Raw genomic sequence first — 13939 nt, forward strand, 5'->3', positions numbered from 1 at the left:
ATAAAAATGGCCCATTTTTCCCAAAACAGAGAACTGCCACAAGATGCTGCAGAGACTAAAATGAATCTCCTTAGAAAGGGAGCTGACAAGTGAATTCAGGTGATGGTTATTAAACATGACAGACCAGATGCTCAGAAAGTCCTTAAACACTGATTGCCAGAAGCTAGCAGTATGCAATATGAAAATCATTATTTGCTTTAATAATAGAAGTATCTCTTCACTAAGAAACCACTATCAGCCACAGCTATTCTCTTGACTGATCATCAAAATAGCTGGAGTTGGCCATTCCTAAGGTGCAAAGCTTAGGTTAACCTTCACAGGAAGCACTCATCCTCACTCCTGAGTCTGTTACTTACCTTTAAATTAACAGGATTGTATTTCCCATCCTTTCCCCTTCAACGAGCTTCCTAAACATGAGGTTTTCTTCAAACCAAAAATGAGTTAAAACAAAAGAATTCTCAGCATAAGAAAGAATTAACTTCTGGATTATACCAAACTGAAGAGAGGAAGCACTAGGTCTTGGCAACATGGTCTCCTCTTCTCCTGTTTCAGTCCATCCCATTTAGCTCTGCAGAGCAAGGTAAATGTCACACTGCAGACATCCTCTCCCCCACTTCCTGCTCTGCAAATGCCAGGAGCTTCACAGTCTAGATTTGGGAGACTATTTTACTTGAAGTCAGCACTATTCCTCTCCAGAAAATGCAGCCACAGTGGGAGTGCAGAAGTTTAGTATTACAGATGTAAAATATTTCTCTTCACTGTAATGCCAATACAACAAAAAGATTCCACCTCCAAAAAAAATATTTTATATATATATATATATATATATAATTTTTTTTTAAATCAACTCTGGCATAACTGTGGGTCCTTTTTTAGAACGATGCAGTTGAAGTAAGTTTCTAACTGCAAAACATGAAATTCCACTGATCAACAGTTTTAAATTGTTTTAAGGAAGGGAAGGCTTGAAGTATCAGATTCTTCTCTAAAACATGTTTATGTGTGGAAGAGACAGCTCAGCCTTAGAAGCTGTCAGCTCAAACCGGCTTTGCCCTTCTCTTGACTAACAGCCTAAACAAGAATGAGTATGTTGCTCCAAGAAATACAGAAAAGTGGTTTTGCCATGTAATGTGAGTCTTGCAATCCACTGGCCCTTCCAGTCATCTCCCAGTTGTTTTCAGTTCATAAAGGAAAAAAAGAATTTTTTTTTTCCTTTTTCTTTTTCCTTTTTTTTTCCTCCCCTTCTTCTTTAAGTGACCAGAGCTGAACCAATAACACTGTTTATTCCCTACATCAGTTTCCCTTACCTGGAGCAATGAGATACTCAAGAGTTCTGCCTTGGACTTGGCTGTAAAGACTGGCACAAGCGTGTTTCAATGCATATTGTCACAGAGATCATTTTTCTTTCCCTGCTTTAGTAGTAACATTCAGAGTTTAAGGAAAAAACAAAGCTGAAAAGCTATTAAAGAGTTCTGCTGGTTTTAATTACACTGTTCTATGATCTATAAAAAGCAGAGAGGAAACACAGTAATACTTGAATCTTTGTCTCAGCCTACTTGCCAGAGGAAAATGATATGCTACTTTGTGCCCCTATTACAGTCCCAGAAATAATGAAGGCAATAAAATAATGAAAGCAATGAAAGATATGGCCAAGGGCAAGGAGCACAGTGACAACGGTGTCTCAATTGAATTCTATGCTGGTGTGAAAGTGGATATATTGCTGACAGTGCATTATGTGTGGGAAATACGGAACTAGCGACTGGTTAGGCAAAAATTTTCTTCTGTAAAGTTCTGATATTGTGTAGTAGTAACATCCTTTCATCCTGAACTTCTAGCACAAGACAAAAGCAACCCCAAAAATGAAAATATATTTCTTTCCTGACTTCTAGTATTTGGAGCCCTCATGCTTAGCTCAAATTCTACTGGAGAATTCCTCACTACCTCTTTACTGATACTAAAGGATGCTTCATCTCTGTACAGACACATAAGTTGCAGCACTACAGGATTATACATAAAGATGCAGGCAGAGGAAGGAGATTGCTTTTTAGAGAAACACAGCATAAACCCTACTGTAATGAAAAAGTTAATGATAAATACAGACTTCAATGAAACTTTTTTGCAAGCATGCAATACTTTAAGTGGAATAATTACACAGGCTACAACTTTAAAAATAGTCAAATGCAGCTTACTTTGTAAGAAAAAAATATTCACTTGTATGCACAGTCAGCATTTCATTAAGTGCTAAACTGAGCTTTGTTTTTCCAAATAATTCAGTGAAGTTTTTGAAAACGTTATTTGTTTTGAGTGAATGTTTAGAATACCGAACTATACGAAACTCCTCTTTCAACTTATTTGCAACAGCTTTGACAGCAGCAAGCCAGAGTGCATATGCCCTTCTGGAAGTTTGTGTCACATTTGAGCAGACTTTTCCAAATAAAAGCCAAGAACAAATGATAAACAAACAGAGGAAGTATGGAAAAGGAAAGACCTCTTTTCCTAGACAAATGTTCCATCAGGAGTCCCATTATTTGTTATAACAATCTTTAACTTGCAATGACTCTGAAGACGACTAATAACAGACTGGTGGGAACAGATGGAGTGGTGCTGTTAATTATAGGCACTTAGCTGCATCAGACCCCATGAGTTATTACTAACATTTCCCACTAGGGAGGAGAATCGCTTGCTTTTAAGAAGTACGTTACTTAGTAAGCTCGGAGCATTAGCAGACAGGAGTGTACCTATCAGTATTCTAACAACCCAAAATAGAACAACTGCAAACAAAATACATGAAAATATTCTCTGAATAACTCCCCCCCTCAAAAAAAAAAAAAAATCTATTCTCCCTCCCCCAATCTCAATTCCAAAAATTATGGTCTTCCACACGGATTTAAAATCAACTCTCACTAAGTTAATCTCCCTACCACTCAGTGAAAGAAAGCAACAAACCTTTACTGGCAGCATTAATTCTCCTCATATCCAACTAGCAAACAGACAAAAATGAAGTAAAGGAAAAGATCCCTAACATGTATGATGGCAGGTATGTTGACCTCCTGTATGGTTGTAAGTAGCTTTATACCAAGAACCTGCATCAAAACGATTCACCACAGAAACAGATGTTTCAGTCTTTCCTAAGCAGGATATTATTTCAGACCACCTGAACACTCCCTTTCTCATTGCACAATCTAAATGTCAGTTTTAGGTCTGAGTTTGCATCCCCACCTTCAAACAGAAAACTACCTCTCCTCCCTTCTACTTCTCAGCAAGTGTCTGAAGTTACTAAACCCTCTGCTTGCATGAGCATAAACTATTTCTCACTACTAGATATTCAGCAAGAAGTTATTCTTTGTAATGACAACAGCATAAAGGCAATACACAGCTTTCTTTTTCCAAAAGCTTCTACGAGCCATCACAAAAGCCATCGTAGGTGATGCAGAAGGCATCTCAGGAAACTTATTCAACAGGCCCTTTAGAAAGAGGGAGCAGGGCCCAAATCTATTGGCTATAAGGAAGCCAAATGACTTTCCAAAAAAGTACAGTTTTCAGAGATCCTAAAGATGTGCTTTCTTCAAAAAACTGCTAAACCTCTTAGGTACTTTAAGCAATGCCTTCATAATATTAGCAACAGAAGAGAGTTTAGACCATTAAAGACCATTACATTCTGATGTTCATTCAGGCAGTAGAAAACTGGAATGAATGTCTATGAATCCTTCCACCGATAATTAACTCGTTTGCAGTGTACTTATTAGCTGAAAGGACTTTGCCATAAAGGTCAAGGGGAAGAAGATAGCTTTTACAACTACTGTGAAAGCAGATACTAGAAAAATAATTAATAAAATCAGAACTCAGGATAGAAGTTCACAGGCTGTGCAGCAAAGCACACATCACACAAAACACTAATGGTAGACTGCATGACAACACACCAGAACAACTACTTGTATGTTAGGGGGATGCTATACAGGTCATCTTCCCTTGGAGGGTTTTTTTTTTTTTACATGAAGAAATACTATGTGCAAGCTCTGCAGGTTCAAAAAACAGGTACTGATAGTTACACACTTGTTCTGCTTACACTTTCAGATGGATGAATAAGACGGCTATACCTGGCAGCTCATACCTGTGATGGCTTAGAGTCAGTAAACAGCGTAAAGCTTGGGCAGCTTTTGCAGCAGGAAGGGCAAACAGGGGCTACGATCAGCTGACAGCGTAACCTTTACTGTAACTTCTAACATCCAAGAGATCTGTTTATACTTAGACAGGCAACACCTTACCTTCCTGCAGGTACTGATTATACACCCCAGGCAAGCAAACATTTTCTAACAATTTCAGTAGAAGCTATATACACACAAAATTCAAGAACTCAACAACATGCCCCCTCCTCCTCTCCCAGGGTATTTATCATAATCTTCCTAATCATGCTTAATGTAACAACGAACAAATCCATTCTCCACTGACACACGGGGTGGGACCTACTCTATGCATCTAATAATGCAATACACATGCTTGCCAGGAAGAAGTAATTGTATTTAATCAAAACTCTTGTCACTCATAAGATTAAAAGGCACACTTCATGTTAAGGTAGTATCAATATTAGGGCAGTTGGTGGAAAAAAAAATAGAGAATTCTCTCAGGAAGTCCACCCACAACTGCAGGAGAGGGAAGAATTTCATATATTTAATACTTACATTCAAACTTGAGAACCCAACATCCAGTCAGAACAGCCATCATGCAATTGACAGTCCTCGGCATTGGAACATCAGGGATAACAAGATGAGTTACTAGAAGAAAAGTTACATGAGGACTAAAAGCTCATAAAAAACAGAACCACGCCAATCTGAAAAGCATCAATCACCACTTAAAATAAACAGGTCTTAATGATTTAGAAATCACTTTTGAGCACAAATATGATTTTTGAGCTTCTTTTTTGTTTGAAGAAACATGTCTATAGAAGTGCCATTAGAAGTTCTGTGTGTTTTAACACACACTTGCTGAAAAAAGAAAAAGTCTCATACTTTTATAGTTCCAAGATTCACTTAAAGGCTCAGGTTTGCATAGTAGTGTTTTTCTACCTTTTAATTATACTTAACTCTGGCAGGAATTTTTACTATTAATTTCAGCGCTTTACCACAAGACTAACAGAGCTGCAGCTCACAACTTCGGAGGAGTAATTAGGGTATGGAGGAAAGAGGAAGAAAAATTGCCTCAGTACTTCCTTCCTTCATGAGTAAGAGAAGCAATACTCTAAAAAAATAAACTAATAGCATCAAGACACGGAATGAAGACAATGACCTCAACAGAGAAAAAACGCACCCAAATCCTGTAAATTGGGCTCCAACTTAAAAAAAAAATTGAAGAAAGCTGGTAGGTGAAAAGAATGTTGTCAACTTACAATCAGTGCTACACTCTAAGGGCACTATCTTTGTAAGACTCATTTGTATAGAATAAAAAGCTTAGAGGATGTCTTACACGCTAAGAAACTTTAAAGTCAAGTCAAGTCTCAAGTCACTCCTTTCAAGGAATGTTAAGGGTGTAGGTCTTCAAGAAGGAGTTAGGGATTTTAAACAATTAGACAATACAGTCAAATTGCTCGCTTCCCCTAGAAGTCTCCTGCCTCAGCGAACAGGCAGGCAAAAGAGTGCCCAAGTTCAGGTTTGCAGACTGCTTCCTCACACTTGGGCAGGAAACAGGCAGAAAGGCAGCTTGCTTTTTCCCCCTCTCCAGTCCCTGAGGAGAAGCTCTTAAGAGGCTGATAGAGACCATGAGCCGAGTCCCACTAAACAATTGGCCTCGTTTTTCCTTTGCCTCTCTGCAAGAAAAGCACCCAAGAATCTTATTATACCGGTTAACATGCAACACTACATACCCACATTCTACTAATGCTATAAATAATTCAGAGATGTTATTAGGAATGATAAAAATTGTTGCAGCTAATGAAGTGCAGAAGCGTAGCTACTTATGGTATTCAGACAGAGATGTTTCAACAAGGGTACATACCTGCGTTGTTAAATTCGGTACATCTTCGAGACTTCAGAATTGTTGCTAGCTTGTTCAGCAATTTCTGTTGCTCTGAACTAAGATTGCTCCCAAGTATTCCAAGAGGCCCCTCCCTTGGCTGGCTAGGGCTCATTGGCTGCATTAAAAAAATAATAATCCTACATAAGGTGAATGTTCAGGATGATAAAGAAAGCAACTAATCTGTTTGACAGTTTTATCAAATATAGAATAAGCATTTCGAAAAACAATTCATGGCAAGCTTAGTGGACAGGGTTCATAAATAAATCTACATATAACAAACTAGTTCTAGAGTGAAAGTTGACATTATAGATAGTTGGCTTACTTTATAGGAGATACACAAAAATTGTTTTGGTATCAGTGTTTTTTTTTTTAAAAAAAAAGAGGAAAGGGAGGGAGGGAGAGAGATCAGTAAGACTGATAATGCACCCATTCAGCTGGTATAAAAGAGTTTACTGTTCTGTAAACAGCCATGCTGACTGCAATGTTGAAGGAGAAAAGAAATTTTCCAATAGAGTAAGATCTCCCACACCTATCCTGTCAATATGTCAAATAACCTATCAAATTAAGACCTGTATTTCCTTTTGAGTAAAAAAAGCATCCAATACATTGCCCTGGAAGTAATCAATGTCTAAGGCTTTATGCAGAGACAGTACTAATACAAATTGAAAGCAGCTGCTCACTCAAGTTTTATTCTGACAAGAATGTGGTACTTCAACTCCTGGGTCTTAGCAAGTACTGCCAGGTCCCACAGAACAAATATACCTTTGAGACCCAGTCATCTTAAAGCCTCACGCTTAGGATGAAGTCATCCACGTGAGCTGGTAACCACTCGCAGACACACACATCCTACAGCAAATGCAAAAATCTAACTTTGCTTGCTTGCAACAGAAGAGCTGCATTACCTTGCATTCGGGAAGAACAGTAAAACATACTCTGTTTTAGCTGCACTATTTTGCTTTTGGCCAATGGGTATCTCACTATCTCAAAGAGGAGGGATTGTAACACGCTGTATATCCTGAAGGGACTAGGATGCTTAAAATAAGCCAGCTCAGTTCAATCACCATTCATTAGGAAACACAAAACATTTGATATACACTAATTTGTTGAGTCTGGATAATCTGATTTTGCTTACGAGTCCTCAGACACCTTTGGCAAAAAATTAAATATGATGTTTTCAACTACTGAATTGATATCTTCATCGTTGGATGATGGAAGATACTGGAACAGCCCAATGAAGGTACACAAAAAGCATCTGGAGCAAAGAGATTGCCAAACATTTCAGGCAGTTTAGTGAATGGAAGTTTAGGTATGCAGAAAAACAGCCACCAGTAGAAGTTCAGTTGATATTTCTGAACACATAGTAGTCATTTTCCTCTAATAAAGCAGCACTGCAAGATGTTTCCTTTGTTTTCCCAGGTAAAGCCACTACATCGTGGAATACCAGAGCATGCAAGCATCTTCCATACACCCTAGAAAAATTAAGCTTCAAAACTTTATCCAAGTTATCTTCACGACTGATTTCAAACCTCCCTGTAAGGCAGGTAATGCACTCAACTTAGAGTCCAAGCCATCAATACTTACAGGATGAACTTATGTTTTTAATAAACACACTTACCTCAGAGGCTTGGCTAAATGGAAGAGATGCATTCCTCATTGGTAACATTAGCACAGACTTCATCTTTTCACTTTCCGCATAGTCCACAGGCCGCAAACCAAATATATTACTGGCAAAACAAGCATAGATGGGTTTAAGTAAATAAAATGTGACTTGATTCTCAACTAACTGGGTGCATCAGCTGGGTAGTTTTTCCTCCCCCTCTTTCTTATTAATATGCAATTTCAGCTAAAATATACAAAGCTTCAAGTAAGACTTGCATGCAAGACAGATGGATACTGAATTACAAGCTGCTGCATTCAGCTGAGGAGAAAGATGTTCAGAGCAGCATGTTAAGTTAAATAAACTACAGCCCTTGTTAAACTGTTTTGAAATGCACTTTGATATCATTCACAAGATCTCTAATCTCTCACTGCAGTCTCAGAACCAAGAAAAAGCATTTCAACTCCAAAAATAAACACATTCCACACCCAAACCCACCAAGCAGTGTCACGCAGCAGCCACAGGAAAATACTGCTAAAAGCAAAACACACAAAACAACAAGCCAAGCCTTGGTAACACGACCCTTTATGACCATTAGCACTATACTCCTTGTCCATATTAGCTTCCATGCGTGCCTGAGCTTTGCAGGTATCAACCCAGCCACAGAAGTCACACTGCCAAAACCCTGCTGCTCTACTGCCGTTTCAGCTAGTGTTGCCGTTACGTCTTATGGGGCAAGCCAAGTGCAGAACTATAGGCAACTGCAGATCTATCAACAAGGCCCAGTAATTCAGCAGCTCTTGAGGGCTAACCCTTCTGCCTTAAAAGACACCTCAAAAGTTCCTATCTACTATGTTATTAAATATTTGACCTTGACATGGTTATGCTTTTATCAGAAATACTATTTACTTCCTACTCAGGAACTGTGACTTCCTCACACTTCCAGAATTTGCGCACACGTCTTACCAAATATTCCACAGAACACCTACAGCCAATTCATTCAAATTTTAGTTCGTTGGTAATTTTGTTGATTACCATTCCTATTACACGGCATCTCTAAAGCTATCTTCCAACATAGGCGTTTTATAGGTATTAAATATGCTTGAGATCCCTTTCCTCCCCCATTCGTTTAACAGCAGTCAGACAGATGTGGTTTGCTATAAACGCGCCATCAAGCTCAGCCATGATGTATCTCCTCTTTGCAGCTGCAGGACAGTAGCGAGAGGAGGAAAACTTGAATCTGCAGAACAGGTGTAATAACAGCCATTAGGAAACACGCTCCTCTGCCAGAGCACCTGGAAGATATTCTGCTTGCTTTGCCCTTTGCAGGAATAATGGCTACTCCAGCTGATCCTCTTCTCCCCACCACTAGAGCCACCAGTGGCTCTAGCTCTCCAAAGAGATAGTAAGACCTGTTGAAAAGGGGGAAGCTTGTCACAGAGAACAAAGCCCTGACTCAGTATGTGCAACCTGGCAAGCTTAGTCATCAAAACAATGAAACATTTAAAAAGGTCAAAAAACTGCTGTTGCTTTCAAGCAGTCTCTTAACCACATGTCCCTGCAAAGAGAAGAAATCGAAGGGAATTCCACAAAAGGCCACAACCTGATCCAGCCAGAACCAAAGCACAGATCATTAAGTCTTGTCTTGGACTTAACTGGGTATTTTGGGCAGTGAAAAGTTAGAAGATTGATCGGCCCTTTCTATCCTCCTGACTGACCACCGCTTGCTAAAATACGCTCTTCAGAAAACAATGCTCCACAGAAATCACACACCCCCTCACGAGAGGGCCCGGGCTGCAATTGCCAATGCCACAACGCTGCCAACCCCCTAGCACTGCTGCTCCTAATGAGCCAGCAGCTAGCACAACACAAATCCTGCGGGCTGAAAGGTAATTGGGCAAGTCCCAGCCCAGCCCTGCAAGGTGCAACCCATTAAACACTGTCATGCTGTTCCCGCTTTGTCCTGTGCCATCTGGCTGGCTTTTGGCCTGTCTTTAAGGGCCGTATCTGTCAAACTGCTGCAGGACATTCCTTTCAACAATGTATCCCAGAGAAGCACGTATTAGCACGTACACTAAGATCATCTTTTAAAATAGATGCCTGTGCCTTTACTGAGGGGGAAATAAAACCACTATGCCAGCTGGAGACATTTGGAAGCTCTTTCCTCCCTCTCCCCTGCAATCAAAACCACGGTAATGTCCTTGGTTGCTGCTGGGGAGGGGGAACCCACACTCATGAATGTTTCAGTTCAGGCCAACAAGTTAAATACAAAACAGTATCTTTTGCCAGTTAAACTGTACAAAATGGAAGTCCAGCTCCACCCTCTGTGTTCACTCAATTCTGAAGCTTTCTTTTTCTCCTCCATTTAAGATCATTCTTAATAGTGTATTGCAAATGCTGTCTTACCATTATGAACTATCGCAGAGTTAGTGGCTGTTCATACAATGTTAAGGTGCATCAGTTAAAGTAAACTGCAACAAGATATTTAAAAGCTCAGATTTGAATAAACCCACCCATCATTTGGGCTGTTGTGTATATGAGAAAAGCAGAATGGCTCAGGAAGGAAAAAAAAAATTTTTTTTTTTTTTTTTAAGTTTTCACATACTTTTTGCAAAGAATAAAGACAAAACAGATTTGTTCTTTTTACATAGGCACCCACTAACTACCCAAGAAGTAAATAATCATAAATCAGAAAGACTTCTAGTCCCTGTAGTTCTGGAACAGTTATGCGTGCAGGTAGTTGAGGAACCATTCAGCATGCTAGAAATGGCTGTTGTTTTTTTAAATCCTGTGAACAGAATCAAGGAACATGTGAACAGCTGTACCAGCATAGTTGAGGATATGGTACAGAAATGAGAAGCATAAGCTGCTGCCAAAAAGACGTGCTCAATTCTGTCTTCATTCAACCAAGTTAAAGAACAAGAGGAATCTCCCGCCTCATTCTGGTTGGGAAAAAAAAAAAGGGGGGGGGGGGGAAATTTTGATCCAGTTAACCCAAACAAAACTAAACAGGAAGTATGTATTAAGTCCCCCAATGCAAAAAAGAAGTGTTTTAAAAAAATATCTATGACAACATTTTCCTGCCCCTACTAGAAGGTCAGAAGGGGTCTAAATGTGTGCAACTGCTTAACGAGCTCTGTGCTCCAAGATGACAGATGCAATTGTCACTGCAAGAGACAAGCAAGTGCATCTGATGCTACAGCCAGAATACAAGGTCTCTAAAAACACTTCTGTCTACCGGTGCAGGTGGGCTTTTTGCGAGCTGATTTAAACACTCAAGAGTCAGATGTATCCTTTGATGCAAAGTCTCCTATTAGTCCATCATCGAGGTAGTCAATAGTCAGTGGCAAACTCTCACAGCCAGAACAAATTCCAATCAAAGAGCAGAAGGACGCCTGCGCTGAGAACAAAGAGAAGCCCGATGAAGAGCGATGCAATATAATCTGCTGAGTAAGATGTTACTTGAGACAACAGGGGCTATCTTCAGGACTGACAGATCAAAGAATGTCTTACGAAAAAGCTTTAGGAGGATTCAGTTTATGGCACAACACGGCTGAAATCTCAGCTACGAAGAGCAGAATTCACTTGCTGCAGTCAACGAGAAACTTAATAGCTACTTTCCATACATTTCAGGAAACTTTCAGCAAGTAAGTGACCAAGAAGGCTCTGCCAATTTTTTAGAAGCCCCAAACTTGCAGAGTTTCCAATACAGGCAAGCAATAGCTATAAAATACTTCAGGTGTGAAAGTGGAGCAGCTGAGAACTCTCGATTACAAAGCTACTTACTGTTCCACAGCCGAGCATAAACCAAGTTTTTCCTCAGTCTCACAGAAGAGTTCAGTACTCAGCAGAAGACCTGCAACCAGGTCCCAATCCTGCAGTGTAACTAATTCTCATGCAGAAATCTGACCAATTTTGGACTTGCCAATCAGCACTCTTATTTTGGGTGCCAAACCTCAGGAGAAGCAAATTGAATCCATGTAGCCAGAAACACCAGCTTAGACACCCAGAATAGGGCCAGGTTTCTAACTAACCTGCTGCTAGCAGGAAGTTAGGCACACTATCTTGCACTCGGATAGTGAAGCCTTGCACTATCCTGACTTCAACTCAGGAAAAAGCAAAGTTATGTCAGTACCATGGGCCTAGCACCTCCTGGAATCATCTGCAGGTTATGATGATTTTTGCCCCTGCGTCACTCCTAACTTGAGACCTGAGTATCTCCAAGTGTTCCTACTCACCTGGAATTGTTCAGAATCTGACTTAAACTACAGAAAGACAACTAACACACCTGGAAAAAAAAATAAGGCAACAAAACAACTTTTACTAATGCTAAACTTACTGTGCATGAAGAACTGGCAAGATAACCCATTTGAGTGAAAGCATTTATGAAGTGCTGTGAAATTGCAAATGCACACATCTCATTTTTCAAGTCACTTGGCTTGCTCTGAAGCAAGGAAAAAAGAATTCAAGAGGGTGAGCACATGAAAAAAAACCTATAAAAATATAAATTAGCTATGTGTAGGAGATTAAGTTAAAATTAACTAGATCAGCAGGACAATTAATAGGTCCACTGGTCCATATAATATTTTCTATTTGCAGTTCATATCTTTCCCAGTCAGTGAAAACTTTGAATGGCAAATGAAGTGCCACAACTGCTAAATCTTGCAGATTTCCCAAAAAATAATTTTGCTGAGAAATACCAAAAGCCAAGCATTGCTTTCCTAGAAAATCAGGTAGTTCTCATCTGCACTCCCTTTCTCCAAGGGATGTGCAGCTGCTCCATGTTACATACAGTTACTTCCTATACTCTCTATACTTAAATGCATGGGAGGCAGGGGGGAAAAATAGGAGACTAGTCTGACTCATACTGGAATGAGATGTACTTGATGGGTCTCCAAATCCAACAGCCTAAACCTAAGCTAGCCTCAAGCCTCAGCCCTCTGATGGCTAGTGTTGCACTCCTATCTGCACATCTCATTACCTGAGGTCTCTTGGAAAGTGGCTATACTTGCTCACAGAATTATGAATACTGCATACCTTAAATGAAACATTTCATCCTGCACAATTATCAACTGTCATACTACATTTCAAAACTACTGCTTTAAGCCAGCTTTTCAACACAAGCAAGGCTTTTATTCCCATAGGTCAACCCACCAAAACACAAACACACATTAAAACACAAAATGGAGTTAATTCTACAGTCAAAACAGGAACGTGACAGTTTGCATTTTTGGAGGGAGGTTCATGCTACATTTTACAGGGTTCCAAGTAAAATTTGAATACTTTCAGCATGTTCACAATTTTCTTGAACTAGGCTGAATAAAAATGCTAAGTAACCATGCTGAACTGAAATCTTCCCCCTCCCCCCCCCCCCACTGAGGTAATGAAGAATTACTTTAATATGCTAGGATAAAGAGGGCCCTCTCCTGGGCTGAAAGTTAGCTCATTGCAAGCCTGAGGAGCCTATACAGGGACCAAAACGAACCTCTTATAATACAAAGGAAAAGAGGGGGAAAAAAAAAAAGAACAAATCAATCAGTTTGGCAATACCAGTTTGGTACAGATCTAGCTTACATATCGCATACCTTTAAAGCTGTGTATGCCTCAGAAATACCCCTAAATAAACAAACCTTTCATATGAGAACTGAATTCTGCTCATCACTGCTCAATTTCTGCTTAAGAAACCCTAGAGTCATAATGTGGAGGTGGGCAGATCCTCCTCTTAAGCACAAGGAGGCCAATTCTAATCAGTCACTTTGATAAAACAACTGTAACTGCACCATCTGAAGCGATGACCCCACTCTTGCTTCCCATTCTTAAAACCAATCTGCATACCCCAGGGATTTAGAAAAAGAATCACTGAAGTAAAGTAAGCTTTTTGTCAGAGACATCATCATATAAGGGTGCCTGCATCCACTGAAAGAAAAAAGTTTCCATATTAAAGAGGGCTTTCCACATTTGGAAATCCACTTACCTAGACAAATCCAACCACTCCTTTTAATTAGGAGAACTACCAGAGGCAGTAGAAAGAGGAAAAAAATTTTTGCAAAGTCATGATTCAGGGAAAGTACCTGGCACAATTCATTATCACAAAACTAGCAGGGCACAATAAAGCAAGGAGGGAACTGGCAAACTGGCGCTCTTAAGCCTTGGCCACTTTGTTCTTGCTCACACTGTTTCCCGGTAATGGTTGGAAAAGATGGGTGAAGTCTTACTTTTCAAGCCTCAACATTTTGCTTGTATGCCTTCCATCATTACTGCAATAGTAATGTGTGCAGTAACAAAGTTACAGAGAATCTATAGAAAATTCAGAAACTTCATTTTCCCCTTCCTCTC

At 39.8% G+C, this 13939-nt stretch overlaps 1 protein-coding gene across 4 annotated transcripts in view; it reads right to left on the minus strand.

The window, feature by feature from the left end:
• BARD1 (BRCA1 associated RING domain 1) overlaps nucleotides 1-13939 on the minus strand; it is a 53603-nt gene that overhangs the window by 12512 nt on the left and 27152 nt on the right. For all 4 annotated transcript variants that reach the window (XR_009958798.1, XM_062579012.1, XM_062579011.1 and 1 more), the window contains 3 exons: nucleotides 7622-7730; nucleotides 5986-6121; nucleotides 4677-4769 (listed from right to left, as the gene is read on the minus strand). Coding sequence is in view for 3 of the 4 variants with exons in the window: in XM_062579012.1 (XP_062434996.1) it covers nucleotides 4677-4769; nucleotides 5986-6121; nucleotides 7622-7730 (338 nt within the window). In the remaining variant the exon portion in view is untranslated. The remainder of the gene's footprint in view (nucleotides 1-4676; nucleotides 4770-5985; nucleotides 6122-7621; nucleotides 7731-13939) is intronic.

This window comes from Rhea pennata, chromosome 6, assembly GCF_028389875.1.
Source record: "Rhea pennata isolate bPtePen1 chromosome 6, bPtePen1.pri, whole genome shotgun sequence".
Lineage (NCBI taxonomy): Eukaryota > Metazoa > Chordata > Aves > Rheiformes > Rheidae > Rhea > Rhea pennata.